The 24092-nt window shown below is 53.6% G+C and overlaps 1 protein-coding gene across 3 annotated transcripts; it reads left to right on the top strand.

Moving 5' to 3' along the window:
• Window positions 1-5708: 5708 nt before the first annotated feature.
• Window positions 5709-21397, top strand: CXCL12 (C-X-C motif chemokine ligand 12). Of its 3 annotated transcripts, none has more exons than XM_027589875.2 (4): window positions 5709-5864; window positions 10024-10141; window positions 12725-12811; window positions 20678-21397. In XM_027589875.2, exons 1-4 carry the CDS (start codon window positions 5804-5806, stop codon window positions 20835-20837), a joined length of 426 nt encoding a protein of 141 aa, XP_027445676.2. In that variant the 5' UTR covers window positions 5709-5803; the 3' UTR covers window positions 20838-21397. The 3 variants fall into 3 exon arrangements, with proteins under 3 accessions (XP_027445676.2, XP_027445694.1, XP_027445685.2); XM_027589893.2 differs by having other exon boundaries at window positions 18135-20818; XM_027589884.2 differs by lacking the exon at window positions 20678-21397 and adding an exon at window positions 15480-18127.
• Window positions 21398-24092: the final 2695 nt, after the last annotated feature.

The raw sequence follows: 24092 nt of genomic DNA on the forward strand, positions 1-24092 counted from the left end.
TGTGCGGTCTTATCCAGTGCATCTGTGCTGCAGGAACTATAGACTCCCAGCCACAGGGAGGTAAGGTGGAGGAAAAAGTAGAAGTCCCTCCTCTGAACAAGGAGGGCCAGCGAGACTGGAATCCTGGCTTCTCTGACCAGGGGACCAGCTGTGCAGGCAGCAGGCCCAGAGTCCCCTCCATGACCCACAGCAGTGCTTAACCTCTTTCCTTGTCTGCAGAGCCCTCCGGAGCAGGATATTGCTTACGTGAGCCTCTCCGCGCCCCCCCTCCCCGGGACCATGGCTCCTCACCTTCCCCTATCCTCAGCCCATGCCACAGAAGGAAGGGTGTCAGGAGCTGGGCTTCTGCCTGGGTGGGAAGAAGAGGAGGGCTGGTGATCCTGGGGAGAAGCTTGTCTCTTTTCACCTCAGGTATGAGCGGGCTGTTTCTGGAAGATCGGAGTTGAAGCAAGTATCGTATTAAAATGCTCATGGCAGAAAGGAGAGAAAGGGGAAAAAAAGATCATCATTCCCATACTGCTCTAATGTACCATTTCACACCATAATAAAACTCTGTAGTAATAAAACTCAAGAAATCCCCTCACTGAGAAAGTGGGTGATTCCAGAACTTGCCTTCCCAATACCCTTCCCTCCCTCCCTCTGTCCACATGTTCTGAAGGCCCAGGGAGAAAGCCCACAAGGAGGGGCTCCTTTGTGTTGTGCAGAGTGTAGACTCTCCAGTAGGGTTACCAGGCTCAGCAAATAAAAATCCTGGACACCTACTTAAACTTGAATTTCAGATGAGCAACGGATGATTCTTTTTGGTGTAAGTGTGTCTTGTGCAATATTTGGAACATATATGCAAAAAAAAAAAAGACTCGTTGCTTATCTGAAATTTAAATTTAACAGGGTTTTCTGCATTTTGTGTGGCAAACCTGCTCTTCTATCCTTCACCAGGAACAGTTCTACTCCAGAGCCAGGCTAAGATGATTTAAATCCTGGCTCTGTCAAAGAGTGGCTGTGTGATCTTAGCTCCCAAATCTGGGGCATGGGGTGAACACTGAGCCCACCTCAAAGGTAGGTGTGAGGATAAAAGAAGTTAAAAGTGCTCAACACTAAGTAACTCACGTGTAAATGGTATTTATCCTTAAAGGGCTCACACTTCCCATCACCCAAGGGTTTGTGGTAGAATCTGGTGCACGGTCCCAATTCTAGAAACTGATGGAGCTCCAGATGCTGAGGCCCGTTTCCCCACAGGCAAGGGGAACAGGAGAGAGGGGGTGGGGTTGGGAACAGCAGAATAAATCTGGACCTGACTGCACTGATTTTGGTGATGGGGTGCAGGCAGAAGTGAGTGGGTATGTGAGAACTAGCATGGCTGCTGAGAATACAGACCTGAACCCTCGGAGTCCTTGGGTGAGACTTTCCCTAGAACATTAGCTCTGCTCATCCAATGTTCCTGGAGGATGTCCTAGAAAATACCACCCCTATTTTAGGAGTGTCCACGAGGGAGAGTTTTTCGAAAGAAGATCTGACTTGCTGGATTTGGACATCTACCTAGGGTAAGCCTTGCCTGCTTATGTGCCCCACAGCCAGCCAGGACCCGGCAACAGAACCCTGCATCCACAAGCCCTGACTCAGCCTCCTAGGGTCCTTCCCTCCAGGAGGAAATGAGACTCTTGGAACTGGCCTCCTGAGGCCAATTTGGTTCCAGTTGAGGAAAATACAGCCAACCTGACAGATGCTAAGCCCCGGTCCTGGGTACAGGCCTCCAAGAGGCTCCCTAGATTTCTTCCATGAAAGCGACTTACATCCCTATGCACACTCCCGTGTTGTTCCAGAATCCAGAGATGCTGGTCCAGAGAGTTGTGCCATTGCCCCTGGCCACATCTGCCGTGTTGGTCAAGGCCTTCAGCCACTCTGAGCTTTGGGTTTCTTGTCTTCAAAGCTGAGCTATGAGGGCTTATTCTGTGAGTTCTGTCTTTGTGAGACAAAATGAAATAAATTCAGAGAAAGGAAGCTGAAATCCTATCATCCTGAGGGCCTTCTCTGGGCCAAGCGGCTTCACACGTAATAAATCCCAACACCAGCCTTGAGAGTTAGTATACCTGTTCCAGCATCCAAGTCTGAGGATTTGCCTTTCTCCCAGGGGTTCCTTGTTCCCAGGGTAGGATACCTACTTGTGAATCCCAATGTGAGGTGTCAAAGGTGGGAGAGCGGAGGTGTGTGTGTGTGGGGGGGTGCAGCATAGACAGCCATCTCCTGGCTGTGCCGCTCCACGCCTGCACCAAAAGGGGGAGAAAGAAGAGTCATGGTTGGGATGGGAGAGCCATGGTGCCCAGGGCAAGGGGGCAGGGCGCGGGATCTCCAATGTCCCCACACCCCGACTAGGACATGAGCACTCTGGGTGAGCATTCTCTGGCCTCTCTTGGATGGCAAGGGTGAGAAAAAGGCCATACCTCCTTTGTGTGATTTTGTTTTACCACCCTGGGACCAAACGGTTTGTCTATAAAGGGGGTGGGTAGTATCAAATAATACCAAAAAAATGTTCTTTATTTAGGCAGCATTTTCAAACTTCAGATCTTTTTGTATCACTGTGTGGATTTTTGCTGCATCTCCAACCACCTACACTCTTACATGCTATTAGTTTAAATCCACTTGCTTTTTAAATCATATATTTAGAAAAATGAAATCTATCCTGAGCCATATCTGAAATGTCTGCTTAATGTACGAGTTATACTTTTTTTCTTATTACTTTTAAAAACAAATATATAAATCTGTATTTCTCACAAGTAATGTTTTCAGAATACCACCTGAAGTCATCTTGTCGGTTACACACTGGAAAACAATGATTCAGTGCAAACCTTCAACCTTGTACTGAGGTCCTCCCCCGAAAGGCCAACCATTGAACTCTGAAGGAATGAGCAACCCAGGCCAAGGGACAGAGGGCCATAGGCAGGCACCTGAACGGGGCACCTGGGGTCTAGAGACGCACCTCAACCACCGGACCCCTGCCTGCCTCCCACCTTGAACCCTGCATGACTGTGGTGTTTCTGAAGAGGAGCAACTCAGAGTGCTGAGCAAAGAGAGCCCTGGAAGATCTCACAGGGAGGGGGACCTTGCTTTGGGCCTTGATGGGGAACCGAGTTTCCTGGCAGAGAAAGAAAGGTGGAGCCTTTTAAGTAGAGACCGTGGCACAAGCAGAGGACAGAGGAGAAAGGGTGGTGGGCTCTGCTATCCAGAATTTGGGAGGCACCCCTATGGCTAAACACAGAGCTCAGGCTAAAAGGCACAGTCTAGTAGCCCATGGCCCCCAAGAGTGTTGGCCAGTACCGTTTTAAAATCAGATAGCTTGCCAACTGAAAAACTGTGGAGATTTTACCTAAAATGCAGATTCCTGGCATCCCTGTTTAAAATCTTAATGCATTCCCCTTCCCTCTGCTCCATTTTCCCATAGCACCTAAGAACCTTCTATAGATTATGTGTTTAATTACGTTTTCTGCCATTTTCCTTCCCCCTCCTTCTCCCTGCCCCGCCCCCCATGTAAACTCCAGGACAGGAGGTTTGGGGTTTTCTTTTTCTTTTTTTGCTTCCTTTACTAAAGTACTTCAAAGAATTCGCCAGTGTCTGGCACATAGTGGGTGCTCAATAAGTATTTTAATAAATGAATGGAAGAAGCAGGGGCCTCTGATGTGTCCCACACTAATATCTATCCTGGGGTGGCAGGACCCAGCCAGGCAGGAGGCCTCAGTTCTCCTTTGCCCCAGCCCACGCGGGACAAAATGACTCCCTCAGCTGCGGGGACAAAACCCGATTTGAAGCAGAGAAGAAGCAAGTGAGAGACTGGCATTTGCTTTAGCAGGATTTACAGGAGAGGCTTCACGCGGCTCCCGCCGGGGTCTGGGTTCCAGCTGCAAGTCTCACCAACTCCCGGCTTCTCGATTTACCGCGGAGCACCGCAGCTTTACCAGGCTGCGGCGAGATCAGGGGAGGGCCTGAGCCTTGGTCCACCCAGACCCCGGGGGCGGGATGGGGGGGAGACTTTGCCACCAGAGGGCGCCCGAGCTCAGTCGGCGAGCTCTTTCTCGCCTGTGGCTGACCAAGGCTCACTAGTTCCGCGATTACCCACCCCGCTCTGCCGAAAAGAGGTGGGGCCTGAGTAATGACCGAGGACTGTAGTCCCCACTGGATTGTTACTTCTTTAATGGCAGGGACCAAGCCAGCGCATTTCCCGGCTTTACGCCCAGTGCCCAGAAGTGAGCTCGGCCTGGAGTGAATGAATGAATAGATGAAGTTCACAAGGCATGTAACTGGGCGTGAAAGTAGTTTTGGGGGAAAAAAGGACACAAAAGACACCCATCCTCACGACCTGAGTCCCAGAGCTCTTGCAGCTTTCTGTTGACCGCCCCCTCCTGTGGCCCCCGGCTGGAGCTGCTGAGCCCAGGCCCCGAGTGCCCCGCCCATTCCCCCTATGGTCTGGACTCCCGGACTTCCCAGGTACAGAGACCTGTCCCCACCGCGCGCTCCTTGGATGGGGCCTGGTATAGAATTCACTCCACTCTCTGGTTATGCCAGTAAGGGCAAGAGGAGATGGCTGGAGCATGCTGTGGTCACTAGTGAGGCCCCAAAGCGTGCTCCTCTCATCCCTGCGCCTCCTGGGCCGCCTGCCTGCACCCCTCCCTGCTAGGCTGGGACCGTCTCCGGGTGTCCAGGTTGGGGCACGGCCTGCCAAGAGTTCAGACACCGCCCAGGGATGACTCGTTTTGTGGACCAGAAAGGCGGATGCCGGGAGTACTGTCCTGGGGCAGAAGGGAGAGGGGAAGAGGGGGAGTCCTCTCAACACTTTGGGTCGCGCAGGGCATTCAGTGGGAGAGGGAGAAAATGATGAAGTTTAAACAATTATTCTAGCTTCCATTTATTAAGTACTATATGCCGGACTCAATGGTGAGCACTTCATGGCGGAGAAAGGAGTCTCAATCATTTCCCCCAATTACACTCGGCCGGTGGGAACTGCGGTCAGCCCATTTCACAGTTGAGAGCACAGAGGCACAGAGAGCCAAGTACATTCACGCTTACTTAGAATTCAGGTTAAATTCACGGAGCCGCAGAGCGGACTGATTTTGTTTCCTCTCGGCGACACAGCACTCTATTTTAGAGTCGCAGTTTTACAGGTGAGAAAACTGAGGCTTGGCTACTAAGTGATAGCGTTGGCTTGGGATGCCATTCGCTCGTTCTGCAAAGACTGGTCTCCTTCCCTTAGGCGGAGCTTGCGGGGCCACAGCGCAGCGAGCCCGGGGCCGGTGGCCACCTCCAGGTTCTAGACTCCAAAAACGGGACGCTCTTAGCTACCTCGGGCCTCGCCGGCACACATCGACTTGTTTATCATTGTCGGGACCTCATTCAGGTCCCGCCTCTGGACTCCCATCTGTCCACCTGCTAAGTGGGCAAGATAACTAGCCTTTAGCCCAGGCTCACCGCACGGCTGGGTTCCCTCGCCGCAAGTCGAGCCTGACCGGAGCAGGGCCCCGCGGAACCGGAGAAGGTCAGAGGCTGGAGCGCACCGCAGCCCCTGGAGCACCCCGGGCGCGGAGGGGGCGGGGAGGCGACAGGAGGGGCGGCCATGTGGGAGGGGGACGCGCGCCGGAGCCCCCCGCCGCCGCCGGGCTGCCGCTCCAGGCCCGCCTCTCGCCGCGTGCCCCGCCCCGCCCCGCCCCGCTCTCGCCTCTAAAGTGCCCGGCGCGCGCCTCCCGCCGCCGCACTTTCACTCTCCGTCGCCGCGTTGGCTCCGCGTCCCTCCTGCGTCCGCCAGCCGCCCGCCGGTGCCATGAATGCCAAGGTCGTCGTCGTGCTGGCCATCGTGCTGGTTGCGCTGTGCCTCAGCGACGGTGAGTGCGCTCGGCTGCGGAGGCGTGGGCGCCGGGCTCCGTGCGGGGCCGCGGCTCCTCTGCCAGCGCTGTCGCGAGCGAACCCAGTTCGCGCCGCACAGGGGAGGTCGAGGCAGCCCCCTTCGCGGGGCGCGCTCCCTCGGGGTGCGGCGCTCGAAGCCCCAAGCGTAGCAGCCACCACCCGCGCTGAAGCTTCGCACTCCGCAGCGGGGCTCGGGTCCGGGGCAGTGGGCGGCCGCCAGACTCGAGCGGCAGGCGGCACAGGGTCGGGCAGGATCCCCGGCCAGGAGCGCTCCAGGAGCTCCGGGGAGTAGAGCGGAGTCGGGAGCCGCGGGCCCCGGGGAGTGGCGCGCCCACCCTACCCCAGCCCGTGCCCCCCAGCGCGCGGCTCGGTTTCTCCGCGCGAACGGACTCCGAGGCCCCGCTGAGCCGGGTGCCGGAGATACGTGTGCGAGGGAGCGCTTCGCCAAAGCCTGTCTCGCATCGCGACGCGCGGATGGCGGCGGCGCGGGTCGGGTGCTGCTGCGCGGCGTCCCCTCCAGGCGAGGCTGGCCCTCTCTCCGCACCCACTCTAGCGAGGCTTCGCGGGCGAGCCAAACCAAGCAGCTGTCGGGTCTGCGCCCCCCGCCCGGCCGCGCTTCTGCACAGCTCCGCGGGCCGCAGCGCCGCGGCGAACCCGGGCGCGCGTCCAGCCTCCTTCCTGGCCTCTTCCCGGGGCCACCGAAGAGAGACCCAGGGGCCGCCAGGGTCGCTCATGCCCCTCCCGTGTCCCCGAAACACACCTGCAGGCTGGCGCCTTTGTCACCGGCCAAGCCATCGCTCTTACCTCAGAAGGAGCGCTGCCACAGAGTTCAATCGCCAAGGCCTTAGGCCACTGGGAGAGGTGGTGTCCTGTTTCACTGCGAGAGGGAGAGCGCTTTTTTTTTTCTTTTGAAGCTTGAGAGAAACCTCGCTGTCCTGTCACAGGACACCACTGCTGCAAACCAAAATAAACTGTTGTCTTTAAACACACAAAACAAGCCATGTTCGCCAGGCCACGCTGGCCTTTCTTGGCTGCGAAGTTGCCAACAAACCCTGCAAAGGGCTGAAGGACACTTGGAGTGCTCTTGGGGCAGCCACCGCCCAGGCAGGGCCTGAGCCCCCGCAGCCCTAGGCTGGGTTCCAGCCACCGACCCTCCTCTGGCAGGCGGTGGACTGGAAGCCCCTGTGGGTAAGGTGACCATGCATGTGTCTGGGCCAGGCAGCAGGGCCGGGACTACCACTCACCGCTGACGCCTGGGGAGTGTTTTTTAAAAAATGTAGCAAGTTAAGGGCACCTGGGTGGCTTCTTGGTTGAGCGTCTCAGGTCTTGATCTCAGGGTTGTGAGTTGGAAACCGAAGTGTGTGTGGGGGGCGGGGGGGGGGGGAATGTAGCAAGTTGCTGGGCAGAGCTGCAGAGGGACTGGATGGAAGGCAATTTGGATTTTACCACCTAGCCGAAAAAGTATGTGAAGCTGAGTCTCCACGCTGACCCCCTGGGTCATGGGAGACACTCTGGTTTGAGCATTAACAATTGAGTGTCTGGTGAGAGTGGAGTGGTCATCGTGCACCTCTCTAGGGAAATGGGGCTGCCCCGCCTTCCAGGGGGAGCCGCAGAAAGTATGGGAATGCTGGGACCCACCCAGGTCATTGAGTCCTAGGCATAGTTGACCAGGAAGGAGCACAGAGGGAATAACGGTCTCATTAACAGACTCATCCTGACCCTGGGAAGGGTTGGTTGCTTGCCTCTTTGAGTTGCCCTCTTGGTAGCCAAGTGGCCAGGACAGGGTCCTGGGCTCGAGGCCGGTCTGCTTCTGCTTGCATTCATAGGCTGGAATGTACTTTTTGACCTTCTGGAGCCTGTGTGCCCATACTGAGTTGCTGAGCTGCCCTTGGAGACACCCTTGTTCAGGGTCAGGGTCAGGCTTCTGCCCTCCCTTCACTGGCTGACCTCAGCCAAGCAGTGGGGCCCCTGGATGCCCTGGGCTTTCAGGGGTTAAATCCAGGGTGGGCTCCATTCTGAGGCCAGGTTGGAGAGACTGGCCAGGGCTCCTGTTCCTGCATTAGAGTGGAAGGTTCTCTTGGAACTGCTCTTGAACAGAGCCAAGTTCACCAGCTCCCAATCCGGTAACATGCAGGCCAATCAGAGTCACCTCCAAACCAGCTGGGAAAGTTAGTAATATTGACAAAAAGCTGGAGGAGAGGACACAGGTGGACACAGCAATGCATCCTCTTGGTAAGAGCCCTTGGTGCTCTTTCACTTTAAAAAACCCCTTGAAAGTCCCCACTTGACAGTCGGGCAACTGGGTCCTGGGAGCAGGAATAAGAATTGCCTTTGAAGGAAATGGATAATCCCAGGGGGTAGAGGGGGAGAAGAAGAGAAAAGAAAGCCTGTGTTTTGAGCTCAGAATCAGCTCTGATTTCTCGCCTGATCTCCACTACTTGCTTAGTGGAGCCAGACTAGCTTCCTGACCCCCCACCCCCGACCCCGGAGAGCAGCAGCGCCCGCCGGCTGAAGCACTCACCCTGTGTACCTTTCAGCTTGCTGAGACCCTTCCTGTGTCACCACCCAAGCCCGGTTATCCAGTCCCTGCTCAGCTCAGGGGGACCCAGGAGAATTCCAGGGAGACTGGAGGCGGGACACTCAGAGGGGAGACTTTCGGCTTTGGCTTTTCCTTTACCCTGACCACCCAGCCCCCAGCCCCCAGCCTTGGGGTCCCTTTCCCAGGTGATCTGGTTACGGGGTGGTAAGGGCAGAGCAGTAGGAGCTTCCCCTGCAGGGACTGGGTGCCCTGGCTGAAGGCCAGCCCAGCGGAGACTTTCTGGAGTCAGGTATACAGCGAAGGCTGCTCCGGGTGCTCTCCAGTACCCTGAGTCTGAGCACCCTGAAGCCAGGCTTTCTTCTTACCGGTTTTTAGGGAACCACGTTTGATTCTAGGGGGCCGGGTGGTCTGCTTTTTCCCTGACTTGGTGGCTAAATAGGCTGCTGTTTGCAGACCCTGCCATCTCTCAACTGAATGCAGCCTTTAGGAAAATGAAGAAGTCCCTTGCTCACAAGGTTTCCTGCAGCTTCCCCAGCTCTCTTGCCCCAAAGTGCAGAACTTCAGGACCAGCAGGAGGCCTCTGGGAGCTCTGTAAACAGGCAGACTTTTTTTTTTTTTTTTTTTTGTAAATCTCTGGACTAAATATTCTCAGACATACATTTAATCCCTGATGAAAGGATCCACAAATTCAAATAATTTGGGGTATTAAGAAGGACTTGGATAAAATCTGCCCAAAAGAAAAAAAAAACCCACAAAGATCCCAGCCCCCCAAGGCTTGCAAGTCTAGACTTAGAGGGTGAGTGGTGGGTTCCGCAGGAGCCCTTTGCTTATTTAAACTAATGAGTGTCAATTATGGCATTTTGCAAATTGGTGAATTGGCAAACAAAGAGGTAATATAACCCAGGAGGCTCTAGCATCTCTGCACAATGGAAACCACATTGGACTCCAGCCCTGATAATCTCCCTGCCTTCAGGGGAGTGCTGGGGAGAAGGTGGGCCCTTGGCCTGCCCTCCAGGGACTCCCAGGTAGGAAGCCTGCCAGGATTCTTTTGTGGTTGCCAGGGTTTAAGGTGAATGTGAGGGGAGAAGATTGCAGGAGGGGGAAGAGGGAAGGGGGCAGCATTCCCCTGGGGAACTACAGTGGCTCCTGGGACAAGGGAGAGCCTGGAGGCTCCTGCTTCCCCCTCCTCCTTCCCTGAGTAAAGAGGGCTTTCTTAGTTGGCCCTGGAGGAGTTTATTTTGCAGAGATTAACTGGGAACCCCAGTACCTTGGACTGAAACAATTCTCTCGTGGGATTAATATATTTTATCTTCAAATGCCTGAGCAAGGGGCTGTTTCTTTTAATTCCCCAGTCTCCTAGGGTCCAGCTCTCTATGGCTGCATTTGCCCTCGGGCCCTATGGAAGCTGGGCCTACCCCCAGAGCTCACTGTGCTGCTCAAGAGCTCTTAGCAAGGATGCCCCTGTGACTCGTCCCATGGCTCTTGATCCTAAACATCGTTCCACCACCTTAACCCTCAGCCGTGGACCCATACACACATGTATCCCCAAGGTCCAGCAGGATCGTAACAAACTGCCCTGTTTTCACTACCTCTTCTAGGGAAACCGGTCAGCCTGAGCTACAGATGTCCTTGCCGATTCTTCGAGAGCCACATTGCCAGAGCCAACGTCAAGCATCTCAAAATCCTCAACACTCCGAACTGTGCCCTTCAGATCGTGTAAGTCTGAACATCATTTTCAGGAGTGTTGCATCTTAGTGGGTATAGTAACCCCTAACGCAAAACTTGTAAAAGCTAGAGAATCGACACACATGCTGAACGGCCAGCCTTGAACCTGGCATAATGAGAGGCAGCTGTGATTACCAGGAGGCCTTTGGGTGTGCTACCAGGCAGGAGTTTCAAAAACCACTCTTCCCTTGGCGCCCTGTTGTGCTCCTGGTTCTTGCCTCCTTTTTTTTTTCTTTCCCAAATTTCCTCCTTTAGCACAATAGATGACAGTACAGTGGGATGCCTCCAGACCAGAGAAGCAAGGAGTTTCTGCTGAAGTCCCATAAATTGGACAGCCCTCTGCCCATCACGGTGGTTTGTCCTGCCAGGTTCCAGGTTTCAGTGTTCTAAATCCATCCTTCATCACATAGTGGAATCTCACAAGACCCCAATTTAGGTTAAGTGGTCTTTAACCGTTGGGTAAAACTCAAACTTTTCAGCTCACTTAACTGCTTTTTCTCAAACACGACACATGAATTTTTGTTCTTGCTGGTGTTGATGTCAACTGCTGATGTTTGATGTCATTTGTGTGGGAAAGGAGACAAATGAAAATGACACCTAGAGAACACATGAGAACCTCTCGCCCGGGGTGCAGGAAGCTGGGTGAGGTTCAGCAAGAGAGCCTCGCACAGCTGCTCATTGCTTGGCCCCGGTGAGCTCTAATGCACCGTGCTTGCACCCAGCGAGTATGGTCACGTGTCCTGACGCAGGGGTGCTGAGGCTCAGGGTCTTTTATGAGGAGCTCACCTCCTGAAAAGTCCCAGTGCTGAGAATGGGGTGGGGACACAGCAGTGGGAAGGCAAGCTGCAACTTCCTGAAGGCTTTGCTCCCCAACGCCAACTGTTTTAAGTTCGATTTTGTCTTTTTTTTTTTTTTGCCAGCCTTAGCTCTCTTGAATGTGTTTGTCATTTAAAGGATGTTTTAGGCCACTGGAAGATGAATGTTTTGTCAATGACTTTGCTTACAATAAAATACTCTCCTTTGAGAAGTATTTTATCAGATACTGAATTTAGCTCCATAGACCTGCTCTGCAGTTCAGATTACACCGGTGCACATGCTAGGAATGCACCTTGAAGTGAAAGAAGCCAGATATAATTTGCGGGTCTGGGCAGACACAGAATCACACCCTTCCTCTGTGCATGTCAGTCACTTCACAGGCAGGCTGCATGATTCCCCTGGGTGTCCCCAAGCCACTGTGCTGGCCTAAGTTGTCCTCACACACCCATGAGTGGCTGGGCAGGGGAGTCCTCAGGCTGCTTGAGGTTACTGGTACCCAGGGCTTGATGGAGGGGGACCTGGAGATAAGTCCAGTCTGCCCCCAGGAGGTGTCGGGTGAGGAGGTGTGACTGGAGCCGAGTAGTGGGAGGTCAGTGCCCTGTGATTTTTTAAAAAACAAATGCAACCATGGAGCATTCAGTGAACCTGTAAAATCTCTCTGGAAATCACTTTCTGGCAAATTACCTGCACTGTCCCTCCCCCACTGTCCTGTCACCCTCCCCCACACTGTCCCCTCCCCCACTGTCCTGTCACCCTCCCCCACACTGTCCCTCCCTCACTGTCCTGTCACCCTCCCCCACACTGTCCCTCCCCCACTGTCCTGTCACCCTCCCCCACACTGTCCCTCCCCCACTGTCCTGTCACCCCCACCCGCACTGTCCCTCCCCCACTGTCCTGTCACCCTCCCCCACACTGTCCCTCCCCCACTGTCCTGTCACCCCCACCCGCACTGTCCCTCCCCCACTGTCCTGTCACCCTCCCCCACACTGTCCCTCCCCCACTGTCCTGTCACCCTCCCCCACACTGTCCCGCCCCCACTGTCCTGTCACCCCCCCACCCGCACTGTCCCTCCCCCACTGTCCTGTCACCCTCCCCCACACTGTCCCTCCCCCACTGTCCTGTCACCCTCCCCCACACTGTCCCTCCCCCACTGTCCTGTCACCCTCCCCCACACTGTCCCTCCCCCACTGTCCTGTCACCCTCCCCCTCACTGTCCCTCCCCCACTGTCCTGTCACCCCCACCCGCACTGTCCCTCCCCCACTGTCCTGTCACCCTCCCCCACACTGTCTCTGCCTTTGTCCCTCTCCAGCCTAAGTCCCCATAATCTTGCAGAGAAAGTCCCACTCTTTCGCGCTGACATCTGGCCACCTGCTTCTCGGGCAGCTCATCTTCCTGCACATCCTCCGTGCACTTACCCCCTTTGATGCCCTTGCTCTTGCTTTTCCCTACCCCCTTATTACAGTTGCCCAGCTCCTCCGCATCCTTCAGAGGCCAACTCAGATGTTCCCTGGTGTGCGCTCTCCCCAGACTCCCCGGTGAAGACACATTCCACCTTCCCGTATCTCTGCAGTATGACTTGGCCCACTGCTGGGGACGTGTTTCCCCACCTTGAGTTCTGTCCTGACCCCGAGCCTGCCCCACGTGGGGCCCTGGTGCTCGTGAGGGCCCTGACGTGGGTGTCTGATGAGCCAGGGCCCAGATCACGACAACGCCTCCTTCCGTTCAGCGGCACACTGTGGTCTCCTCTCTTTTGGCAGGGCAAGGCTGAAGAACAACAACAGACAAGTGTGCATTGACCCGAAATTGAAGTGGATTCAGGAGTACCTGGAGAAAGCTTTAAACAAGTAAGCACAACAGCCAAAAAGGACTTTCCGCTAGATCCACTTGAGGAAAGCTAACACCGTATGGCAGATGGAAGGGCGAGGTGTGGGGGAGGCTGACCTGGATGGGGAGGACCAGGTGCCTGTTGGGGGGGGGGGGGGTAGCGCACTGACCTGGGAATGGGCTTGAGGTTTGCCCAGCATGTAGACATCCGCATTTATAGCGTCTGGTACGATCCTGCAGCTTCTAGTCCCCCGTGCCCCAGACCCTTGTGCATTGGCTGTTTTACAACTGGGGTTTTTCTAAGAAATCATGTTGTCGCAACAGCATTTCCCGCTGTCAGCTCTCTCCCGATCATCGCAATTCTCATCATTCCCATTATCTTTTTTTTAAAATCAGTGATTACTTCAAGATCTGTATTTGGTTTGCTTTGGAACTTTTCTTCCTTGCCCCCCGGGGCATCTGGGCACAGTCAGGTGATGGCCAAGCATGGAGCTCAGGAAAGTCTCCTTCCTCCAGACTCAGCAGGCTTGGAGGAAGGCTCTGGGTGGCCTCCGCAAGGGGTGCCCCTCCGGGAATGACACCCCCCAGGTGACTCGGATACTGGCCAGTGCTAGGCAGCGGCCACCGCCCCCACCTCCTCTCTCCAGCTCAGGGGTTGGATCTGTAGGCTCCACGTAGAAGCTACTGTCACTGGGGACTGTGCCTCAGAGACCACCCTCCCGGCCATTCCCAGGCCTCTCCGTGCCTCCAGTAGCATGCTTTCCTCTTGCTTCTGACTTCTCATTTCTGTACACGCTCCATGGGGAGGAGGGTGGTTGCCCGGAGCGCTGCCCTGCAGCCCCCTCCTCCCTTTGCCCTCCCCCTCCTGCTCAGGCCCTCTGTGAGAATCTTCTCTGGCCTTCTCCAGAATGGGGCTGGCCCTCTCCTGGGGTGGGGGGAGGGGGTTGGAAGGTCATGTCTCCGCCTTCCCTCGAAAGGCCGGGTCTTTGCAGAATCAAATGCAATTTTCAATCTGAGAACTTGTTTTGAGGAATTCGGTTTCTGTGGTTGCCTCTGAGGCTTATATAGGCCACGGAGGCCCTACAAACTCTGAGGTCTCTGAAATCAGAAAGTGAACAAAATAAATGAATAAATGAGCCTCTTGCCACGAACACCTCCTCCTGAAACCACAGCAGGGTTTCAGTTTCCAATCAGAAACGTTGGCAAGGTGACATTTCCATGCATAAATGTGATCCACAGATGGGCCTGGTGGTATTTGTATACTTTTTGCAAGGCATTTTTTTATATATTTTTTGTGCACATTTTTTTTTACGTTTCTTTAGAAAACAAATGTATTTCAGAATATATTTATAGTCAAACAATTCATATATATGAAGTGGAGCCATATGAATGTCAGTAGGTTACATTTCTCTATTATCTTGAACTACTGGCAATTTGTAAAGAAATATATATGATCTATAAATGTGATTACAGCTTTTTAATGTTAGCCACAGTGTATTTTTTCACTTGTACTAAAATTGTATCAAATGTGACATTATATGCACTAGCAATAAATGCTAATTGTTTCATGGTATCAACCTCCTACTGTATGTGGGAATTTATTTACCGGAAGTAAAAATCCATCAGCTGTTAGACAATGGGGCTCAGGTACATTTGTGGAGTTGATGAAGATAAGGTGGCCTGCCGGTCAGGTGCCTTAGATCCCTCCTGCCGACTTCGCTTGTGAGCGTGGGCCTTGCTCAGGAGCAGATTAGAGCTGCAACTCAAGTTTTTGTGCCTTTTTTTTTTTTTAACCCAGTGGAAACAGCAGTGCTAGTCTTCTGAAGAATAATATTTGACTCACTAATTTCTCTTCTCCTTCCTCCTCTTCCTTGGTTCTCCTAACATCCCCACGTAATCTCCAGAGACTCAACTCTCATAATATCCAGCTTTCACATTTTCCCATGTAAAAATCCCATAATCCCAGGCCATGGTTAATAGCAAGCTTTCACGGGAACAGGTGGCCTTACCCCATAAATCATTAAATACCATTCAGCTTGAATCATTTTAATGTGACAATCATGAGCCAGTTGCTCTAATCAAATTCTGCTAACCAGCTCTCTCCCTTGCTCTCCAGAACAATCCCAGTCATTCCAAGGGGTGTCCCCAGGCATCCAGAAAGGAGAAGGTGGGATCAGGCCCGCCTTCTTTTTCCTCTCCTGGATGGCCGCCTGAATGCAAAGCATGATTCGATTTGAAATGCAGGTATTTTTTTGTAGCTACAGCAGAGTTCAGCTCTGCGCTGAGAAGGAAGGAATCCAGAGGAGATGGGATTGAGGTGAGTTAGAAGGCCAAGTCCAGCCTGGCCCAGGGCGTGACTTCACACCCTTTCAGATGTGAATGCCCTTCAGGGTTGGAAGCCTCAGGCGATAGCTGGAGCCAGGGCCAGGCTGGTATCCGTGTGGCCCATGGCTGTAACCCAGTTCCCAGATGTTCTGGAAGGCCAGCTAACATTTTTCATTGAATTGGGGAAAATGTCTGATTTATTTTAATGAAGTACTGATGGACGGTGCTTTGCCCAGGGGCCTCCAGGCCTAAGACTGAAGACAAAGTTAAACAGACACCCAGGGCAGTGTTAAAAAATTGTGCAGACTGAAACAGACCCCTGTGTATTTCAACATCATTAATGGTTCTACTAATTTTATCTAAGGGGCGCAGAGAAGAAAAAATGGGGGAAAAGAGAAAAGATAGGAAAAAAGAAGCGACAGAAGAAGAGAAAGGCTGCTCAGAAAAGGAAAAACTAGTTATCTGCCACTTCGAGATGGACCGCAGTGCACGCTGCTCTTGTCTCCCCGGCGCTTTGTAAATTTGCTCTAACCCTCCTCCAGGGCCAGACCCCCCCCCCCCACCCCCCCCCCCCGCCTTCTGCGCAGGGGCTCAGACCTCCATGGAGGAGTAGCGTTCCTGTGGCCGCACAGGCTCCTGTATTTATGTGTGTTTTTCAGGCCCTTTCTGGTCTGCTAAGGTTATGAAGAAAGTAGTTGTGCAGAGACTGGGGCTGCGGTCTGGGACGAGGGAGACTCTGCTCGGGGCTCGGGAGTGGCCCAGGTCTCTCCAGCCTTGCCCTGGGCTGCCTCCCACCCTGCCCTCCACTCCTCTCTCAGAAGGGCTCCGGAGCCCACCCGGCTCCACACACTCAAAATCTGCCTTCCTGCTGAGGCCAGGGTGTGGCTGCCTGGCTGCACAGAGCCATTGCTAGCCCAGCAGTGGGAGCCTCGGCCAGCAAGGGACATGCACCTCCTGCCCTCCCCTTGACCGCTGCCGGTGCCACCCGTCACCGCCTTCATGGGGCAGCTGTGGCCATGCCTTTTGCAGGTGCTAACTGACTCTTTTTTCCCAAGTGCCTGCTGCCTGGCCCTCCACCCCTCTGCGGTCTGCGGTGGGACTTGTCCAGCAGCCCCTCCCTAGGCCCGAGGCTGTGAGAGCGGCTTTACCTCTGAGCAGGGGTGGTTTCTGCACACCCGGTGGGGAAAGTAGGTGGGAGTTCCACATTCCCAGGGAGCAGCTGTGGAAAATACTTCTCAGGGAGCCTCTGGGCCAGGCAATTCACTTTATAGATTCTTTAAACGGGTCCCTGACGTGGAGGAACTGTGTGAAGGGCCTATCCCCACCCGCTTTCTGCCGGGAGAGGCTCTGTGACCCTGTGTGATTAGGTTCCAGGACACAGCTGCCTCAGTCCTCACTCATGGGAAATAATCTGCTTAAAGTGAACATGGTGTTCTAGAAAGTTCTAGAACTTTCCTCATAGCACCCACAGATTATGTCTAAGATTTCTTGCCTAGTCGCTCTAATTTGGATCAGAAGGAGGGGGGGTCACGTGGGAGAGCCAGGCCCTGATTTCAATAGTACTTGGAAAAAGAACACCTCAAATATCTGGACTGTTCTCCCCACCCTCCTGTCCCTCATAAACATTCATCCTGCACCCCAGGCCCTTGGTCATCATTCAGTATGTGGACCCAGAAAGATGAAGTGGTTGGAGGACAGAACAGGTGGAATCAGGAGAAGAAAATCCAAGGTCCCCGCCCGTCAGACTGCCCTGGAGCACTGGTCCCTCATGCTTTAGTGCCCTCCTCTGGGACAGCAGCGTAGAGCACTGGGGGCATTCCTTCTCTCCACTAAAGAAGTGTCCTGCTAGGGCGCTGCAGCCAAAGACCTTTTAGTCACCATCGCCCGTCCCTTTTATCCGGCTGACTCGCAGCCTGCGCCCCTCTCACCAGCCCTGGGCTTAGCAGGCCTGTTCCCAGGCGTGCGGAAGGCACCCTCCCCGCCTCGGAAGGCACTGGGCTGTTGCTGGTCTGCCCAGGGCTGCAGTCTTCTGTGGAGGCCAGCAGTGGGCCTGGTCTGGGGGACCTTGGCTGGGGTAGTCCTCCTCTGACAAAAGCACCCCGGAGCCGGTCAGACCTGTGGCCCCATGCTCTCCCTTCTTCCTGCAGCAGGATCAGCACATCTCTGTGCCTAGAGAGGGGTGGCAGGTCCATCCTGGACACCATGGAGGGCTGCTTGCCATCTAGCCGTGGGGGGTCAAGCTGTGGCTGCCCTGAGGTGACAGGCTGCTTTCTGCAGTGCTCAGGACAGCAGAGCCTCCCCCTCCTGCTGGGGGAGCTGGGGCTGTGGGGACTAAGACAGTTGGCCCAAGGTTAAGAAAAGCAAACAAGCTCAGTCCTGTGGCCCTCACTGTATCTGACAAGCCAGCGTGGGGCCCTGGAAGAGTGGAGAGCCGGCCTCCATTCTGTTGTGGGTTGAAACTAGGCAGCGCTCACGCAGCTGGGCCAAGTGAACGGCACTGGGTCCCGGCGCTGCCCGGGGCCACCCCCGCTGTTGCTGGCCAAGAGACCCCGGGGCCAGTCGGGAGGGCAGGGGGTCGATGGAGGTGGTTGATGGTGCCAAGGCCTCGGAGGAGCAGGCAGCCTCCTCCAGGCTCCGGGTGAGACGGGGCCACGCTCGGGCGGGGGGCTGGCAGCCCTCCATGGGTGCTGGGCCCCGGCGGGGTGCCCCGCCTGCCCTGTCGTGTGAGCACTGTGCCATGCTGTCTGTCCGTGTGCTCTTGTTCATCTGCTGTGCCCCGTGCTGCCTGCGCCCATCTGTCTTCTCCACTTCCCACCTTCCACCCGTCCCTCCGCTTCAGCCCCCTGCTGCCTCTCACCACGCTCCCCCTTCCCAGGGCCTCGGAAGGGAGGCACACGCCGGCGATTTGGAAGTCAGGAGTTGGGAGCCCTGCCGCCGCGGGGCTCGGCGTCTCAGGCGAGCGACCTGGCCGCTGTGGGAACCCGCCTTAATGGTCTCTCCCTCTGTTCTTGTTAACAGGAGGTTCAAGATGTGAGAGGCGCAGGTGGGGTCAGACGCCTGAGGAAGCCTTACAGTAGGAGCCCGGGTCTGAAAGCAGTGTTAGGAAGAGCCCGCAGTGGCTCCCCTGCACCCAGGCAGGGCCCAGTGCATTTCCAAGGGCTTCGTTTTGCACAGTTTGCCTTACTTTCACCATTTGATTATGTAGCAAAATATATGGTGTTTATTCTTCGTTTAGTTTGATTATCCAATGTCACTGGTGACAGATAGAAACTTACACTAAGGCCATTATTTTACTTGCTTTCTTATAATATCTTCCCCATGGAGCCCCTTGCCTGGCCAGCGGTTCCTGAGTGTTGTATCTCCCTGAGCTGTGCAGGCTGGGACCCCCGATCATACTGTCCTAGGATGGAGAGCCACCAGGAGGTATCAGAGCCAGTCGGCCTGGGCCAAACCCTAGTGAAGGCTGCCCCGTGCAGGGGGTGGAGGAGGGTTAGGTTTAGAGGGCCAGGCAGGAGCTTCACCCTTACCCAGAGTGAGGGCTGGGGTCTTCCCTTTCGGTGAGCATGGCAGAGCTTCCCCGAGCTGAGGCAGGCAGGAGTGTGAGGCCAAGGTAGGGGGAGATGCACCCCTCATCCTCAGCTCTTCTCTACATCCCATCACGTTCTTCCCATCATTCTCTCTCTCATCCATCATCATGTGTATCCAAGACTGTCTCCATCACCCCGGAAAAAGACTCTCTCAAGACTAAAGCTTTAATTTAAACTGGGCACCAAGAAGCAAATCAAAATGTCTCGTGTTACCCGGTTCTGAAAACACTGTGCACATCTGTGTCTTGTTCGGAATATTGTCTGTTGTCCAATCCTGCGTTCTTGTTCAAAGCCAGTGTCCTCGCTGTGTGCAGTCAGCTCCTTGTATGCAAAGGCTCAGAGGCAGGAGATGCCTTTTGACCAGGTTTCTGATTAGGGCTGTGAGCCTCTCGGGTGGGCAACCTGGGTTTCTCCACTGATCACAAACCCAGGATGGATCCGCAGAGCCCAAGGGAATTCGGTTTGCAGCAGTGTTGACCTGGGAGGTACACCAGCCCTCCATGCTCCCACAGGTGTCCGTATCTCGGAACCACGGGGAGTTTTGTCTCCATTTTGCCAAGTGCATGATTCTTTTGGCAATCACGTGAAAATCAACTCTTTTTTCGTTTTTGAAAACCTGGTCCACAAAACAATTAATCCTGTACACGAAGATTCCTCCCCAATTAAAATCTAACCTCATCTTTTTCCCCACTTGGCAATTCCATCATCTGCTGCCTTGTACAGCGGCCTCTGGACTTGACCACTAGTGTTATCTTGTGCTTCCAGAACATCCATCAGGGCATTCCTCTTAGAAAAGGAGATGTTTGGGAAAGTAGGTTAAAACCTTAACATGTAGAGTGTTTCCCTTTACTGAGACTAGTTTGTAGACTTGCATTAGACAGTTTAAAAATCTCACTTTTTGAACAGGTAGGCACTTGAGGGGTTTTTGCTTATTGTGCTTTGTTTAACAGTTTATCTAATACTTTGCCCCTTTGGTTAAACAGCCCAGGAAAAAATTTTTAAAGTAAGAAAGCAGAAAAAAAGAAGAGCAAAACTAGGAACTGTATCCATTGACAGGACACTGTAAATAACATGCAGGAAGTATATTATAGTAAAATAATCTTGAATTGTAGGTGATTTTAGGTATAATAATCTTTGGGTTATCAGTAACATGTTTAAAGCAATTCCATAAATATTCCTTGAAGATCCTATGATCTTCCTGGTAGAAAGACAATCCATCAACCAAACAAAAATCTGTATCTTCGAGTCAGCTATGTTATATTGAATAAAATAGAGTACAGGAACCTTTATTAGTTATAAGGAATACAAAACTGGTCTCAGGACCCTCTTTTTGAAATTAAAGCTGTCACTGCAGGTCTCCTGAACTATACGTGAAATGATCGAATTTTCAGTGGGATGGGCATTTTCTAAGTAAACCAAGATATTTAACAACTCTGATGGAAAATTTGGAACCATCCTCCCCTTTGGGAATCCATGAACCAGAACCATTAAATCTGTTACTCCCAGAAAAACAATGGCCCTAAATCTTGACTGCAGTCAAATAAAAGAATCATTCCTTTCTCCCCCAAAGAGGGAAAAAATAGATAAGAGTAGAAACTGCAGGGAAAGTTATCTGCCTAACAATTGCCCTCCTTGCAATCTGCCTCCTAAACAGAGACTGCCCAGCGAAAGCAAATATTGCATTTAAATAGCCTATTTGCAAAGGAAAAGGCTCTCCCGATCCCCTTTTGCTTTAAAAATACAAGTCAAGTGCATCCCTTGATTAGGGTCACCCAGCTGTTCCTCCTTGTCCAGTGCTGCTCCACCTGACCTTCCCTTGGGCTTCCTTGTAACCTGCAGGGCAGTCCTCCCTGGCCAGCCTTTGCATCGGGACCCAGGCAGCTGCGGGGCTGGGGTGGGGCTAGGACTCACGGAAGTGCTGTGTGTTTATATTACGATTCAGCGCCATGTGTTGTGTGTACTGTTCTCGTCCAGCCCTGTTCAGGTGCTGAGACCCCAGCGAGGAGGCTCAGGAGGGGGACCCTCTGCATGTGGTCCTGTCCTCCAGAGAGAGGAGGGTCCAGCTTGGAGCAGTGGGCCTGAAGAGCAAAAAGTTGCAGTCCTACCCCTCTCCCCCACCCCCCTCCCCGTGTGAAAATCCAGAGAACTTGTAAGCTTTGTCACTGATCCGATTTGACCTTCCTTTTCTGACCGCTGCTGTGATGTTATGGCCATGAGCTCCCCACGGGGAGTTTATCACCCCCACCCCCACCCCAGGCGGTGCACCCTTCCGCAGCGGGATGAGAATTGGTGGGGTCCTGTACCCATCCTCCCTGACCTATTCAAGGGAGCCCCATCCCTGGGAAATGCTCCCTAGAAACCTTCAAGTCCCTAAGCAGACCACTGACATGGCCAAGTTGAAAAAAACCTCCCAGGCTACTTGTGTGTCAGTAACCTCGCTGGCTTCTCAGTCTCCGGGCAGTGATGGGTTCAGTGTTAAATGTGATGAATACTGTATTTTGTGTTGTTTAAATACATCTCCCAGATAATGTGAAAATGGTCCAGGAGAAGGCAGCTTCCTGTATGCGGTGTGCTTTTTTTTTTTAACAAATAACAACTCCTTTTGAGAAACAACCATTTCTACTTTGAAGTCATATCAATGAAAAGATGTATATCACTTAAATTTTCCTAATAAAGACATGTATTCAAATGTAGCAGCCAACAGTTTGAAATTAGTGTTGCCATTCGGAATTTTCCAAACTCGGTTTTTCTTCCTCCAACCCAACACGGGAGGGGTCGCGTATCCTAGCTGCACTGGTTAGTGGAAAACAGGCCATTGCAAAAATCACGCTAATCATAAGGAAAATTCTGGAGCATGCTTGCCTCTCCTAGTCAACTGATCCGTAGCGGGGTGGGGGAAGGCACTCTCTTTCCTCTGAATGTCCTTGGTTTTTGCTGGAATCCCTTCTAAAGGGCAAGCCAGGCCTCTACTCCAGAAGGGATGGTTTTGTGCAAGGGCCCCCATAGTTGCCTGTCAGCTGTGGGGAAGGAAGCCTCCATTTGGTACTTCCCAGGCCAGTGGAGGACAACAGCGGCCGGTCCCTGAAGGCACCATCAAGGACCTAGCACCCTGGGCGTATTTTCTGTCCTGCACTGGGGCCTTCTGGAAACTTACTGAACCTCTCAACAGCTGCCCGCCGGCACTGCCCTGGATACTTGACCAGGTGGTAAGCCTGATAGGCTTCTGTCCTCATAGAGGTCATCCTGTCACACTTTCTCCTACATTCCTTCTGGTCCACAGTCAACCGCACTGGAAAGGAGGGGCCAGTACAGAAGCCCCAAATGTCTGAGTCCAGATTGCTCTGTCCTCAGACCCTCTGCCCGTTGGCCCAGACATGACCACGTTCCCTGTGCTCGGAACCTCCTGGCTCTCTCTAGGGTGGCTTTGATGTGGTGGCTCAGTTGCAGATGGACTGGAGGAGGAAAGAAGTATTCGAGGAGAGCCATGGCAAGAGACAGCATGGTGTCCAGGGACGAGCATGGGTGTGCAGAGTCGCAGAGCAGTGCTCGGATCCAGGTCTTTTCTCTGCTCCCTCCGTGACTTAAGGCACACCACTTGCCGTGAGTTCCAGCCTCCGCAGCTCTAACCCAGAAGCTTAGCATCCCCAGGAGTTGGGCACACTAGACGCGAGTAGGATATGCTTCACTCCCTCTCCACCTGCTGTTTCCTGGGGTCCACCTGCCTCTCCTTAGGCCTCAGCAGTGCTCAGATACCTGGAGCTAGAGATGATTTTGAAAGGTGAGCAGGTGGGGAGAAGCCTCTTGTTTGGGTCTTGTAGGTTCCCTGAGCACCTGTGCGTGCTGGTTCCAGCACACTACACCACACTTCTGGCATCAGGAACCAACACCCTCTGGGTTAAGTATCAAGTATTCAGAATGATGTTGACTCTTCAGAACAATGTAGCTTCGCAGGGCTACTGGTCCCCGTGCAGTCGGCCGACAACAGCTGCACCAGGCCCTGGAGTAGGCAGTTTGGATGCTGTGAGGAGCAGGACGGCCTGCTCCCTGAGGTCATGGAGCCCGCAGTCCGAGGCACTGACTTGCAATTACATGAGCCTTTTGGTAGAGCATGGTAAATGGGACTTTAGCTAGCACTCCAAGGAAGTACCATTTAAGCTTGTGCTTGCTGCCATATCGGGATTGATAAAGGACCCAGAGGCATCCCCTAAGCACCCCCCGACAAAAGGCGCACCGATTCTGTTTAGGGCCTAGGCTCTCCTCCATCCTTGAATGCACCCACCAGCACCAACCCAACTTGCCTACATCACTTGTAGTGAGGTAATCATCAACCTGTGGAGAGCTCCCCTGAGAACAAACTGGGAAAATGGAGTTTCCAGGTGGAGTCCATCCCTAGGGCATCCCCCGAGGCACTGCACAGAGTCCTGGTGGGGATACGGGGAGCCGTGTTCCCAGTGCCCCAAAGAGGGCTTGTCACAGTGGGTGTTTAACAGACATTTGACATGTGAGCGGGTGGTGAGGCTAGCAGCCTCCGGGCAAGCCACAACCAACACCCCAGCGTCCCTACCTGGGCCTGGAGCTACTCTCAGATCTCAAGGAGGTTGCTGTGCTAAGTTTTCAGGAGTCAACACTCATTTTAGAGCAAATGAGTTGCAGCTACCTCTTGGCCCATGAAACCAAACAGAAACAAAGCAGAGTGCTCGTTCCATACTTCCTTCTCTCCCTTTAACACGTTTCATCCTCCCCCCTCCTCACTCCGCTGATGCTCTGGCTTCTAGTCAGAAAGAAAGGCAGCAATAAGAAAGGGGATTCAGGAGCCTCACCTCTGGTCCACGGCCACTGCTCTCACCTGGCAGGAAGCACCCTGCTCCCTTACCACCCTACACCTGGCCCCGGAGCCCAGCTTCTCACCTGCCCAAGGACACCTCTCCTGACTCCCCCTCTCACCTGCACCAGCAATCTTTGACTCTACATCGACACCCAAACATCTAATACATCAGAAACGAAGTGAAAATAGAACCAAGCCCAACATGGGATTCTTCCAGCCCTCTGTCTCCTACCTCGTCTGCCCTACTCTGCTGCTCGTCACACGTTAAGTCCTCCCAAGAGTGGTCTGTATTTCCCACATCCACTTTCTCTCCTCCTCTCTCTTCTCTTTCTTGAAAACCCCACCCCCAACTAAAATTTTGACCCTACCACTCCCTCCGCTAGACCTGCTCGTTGTCAAGGTTGTCACTGGGCCGTCGGGAAATGCAACGGTCAGTTATCAATTCTCAGCTTCCTCGGGCTCCCGGTAAACTTGACAGCATTGGTCGCCCTCCTTGAATCACACTCTCTCGTTGGCTCTCAGGAGACCACTCCTGACTGTTTCTTCAGCTTCATACCTTCCCAT

The sequence above is a fragment of the Zalophus californianus genome, chromosome 15 (assembly GCF_009762305.2).
Source record: "Zalophus californianus isolate mZalCal1 chromosome 15, mZalCal1.pri.v2, whole genome shotgun sequence".
Taxonomy (NCBI): Eukaryota; Metazoa; Chordata; class Mammalia; order Carnivora; family Otariidae; genus Zalophus; species Zalophus californianus.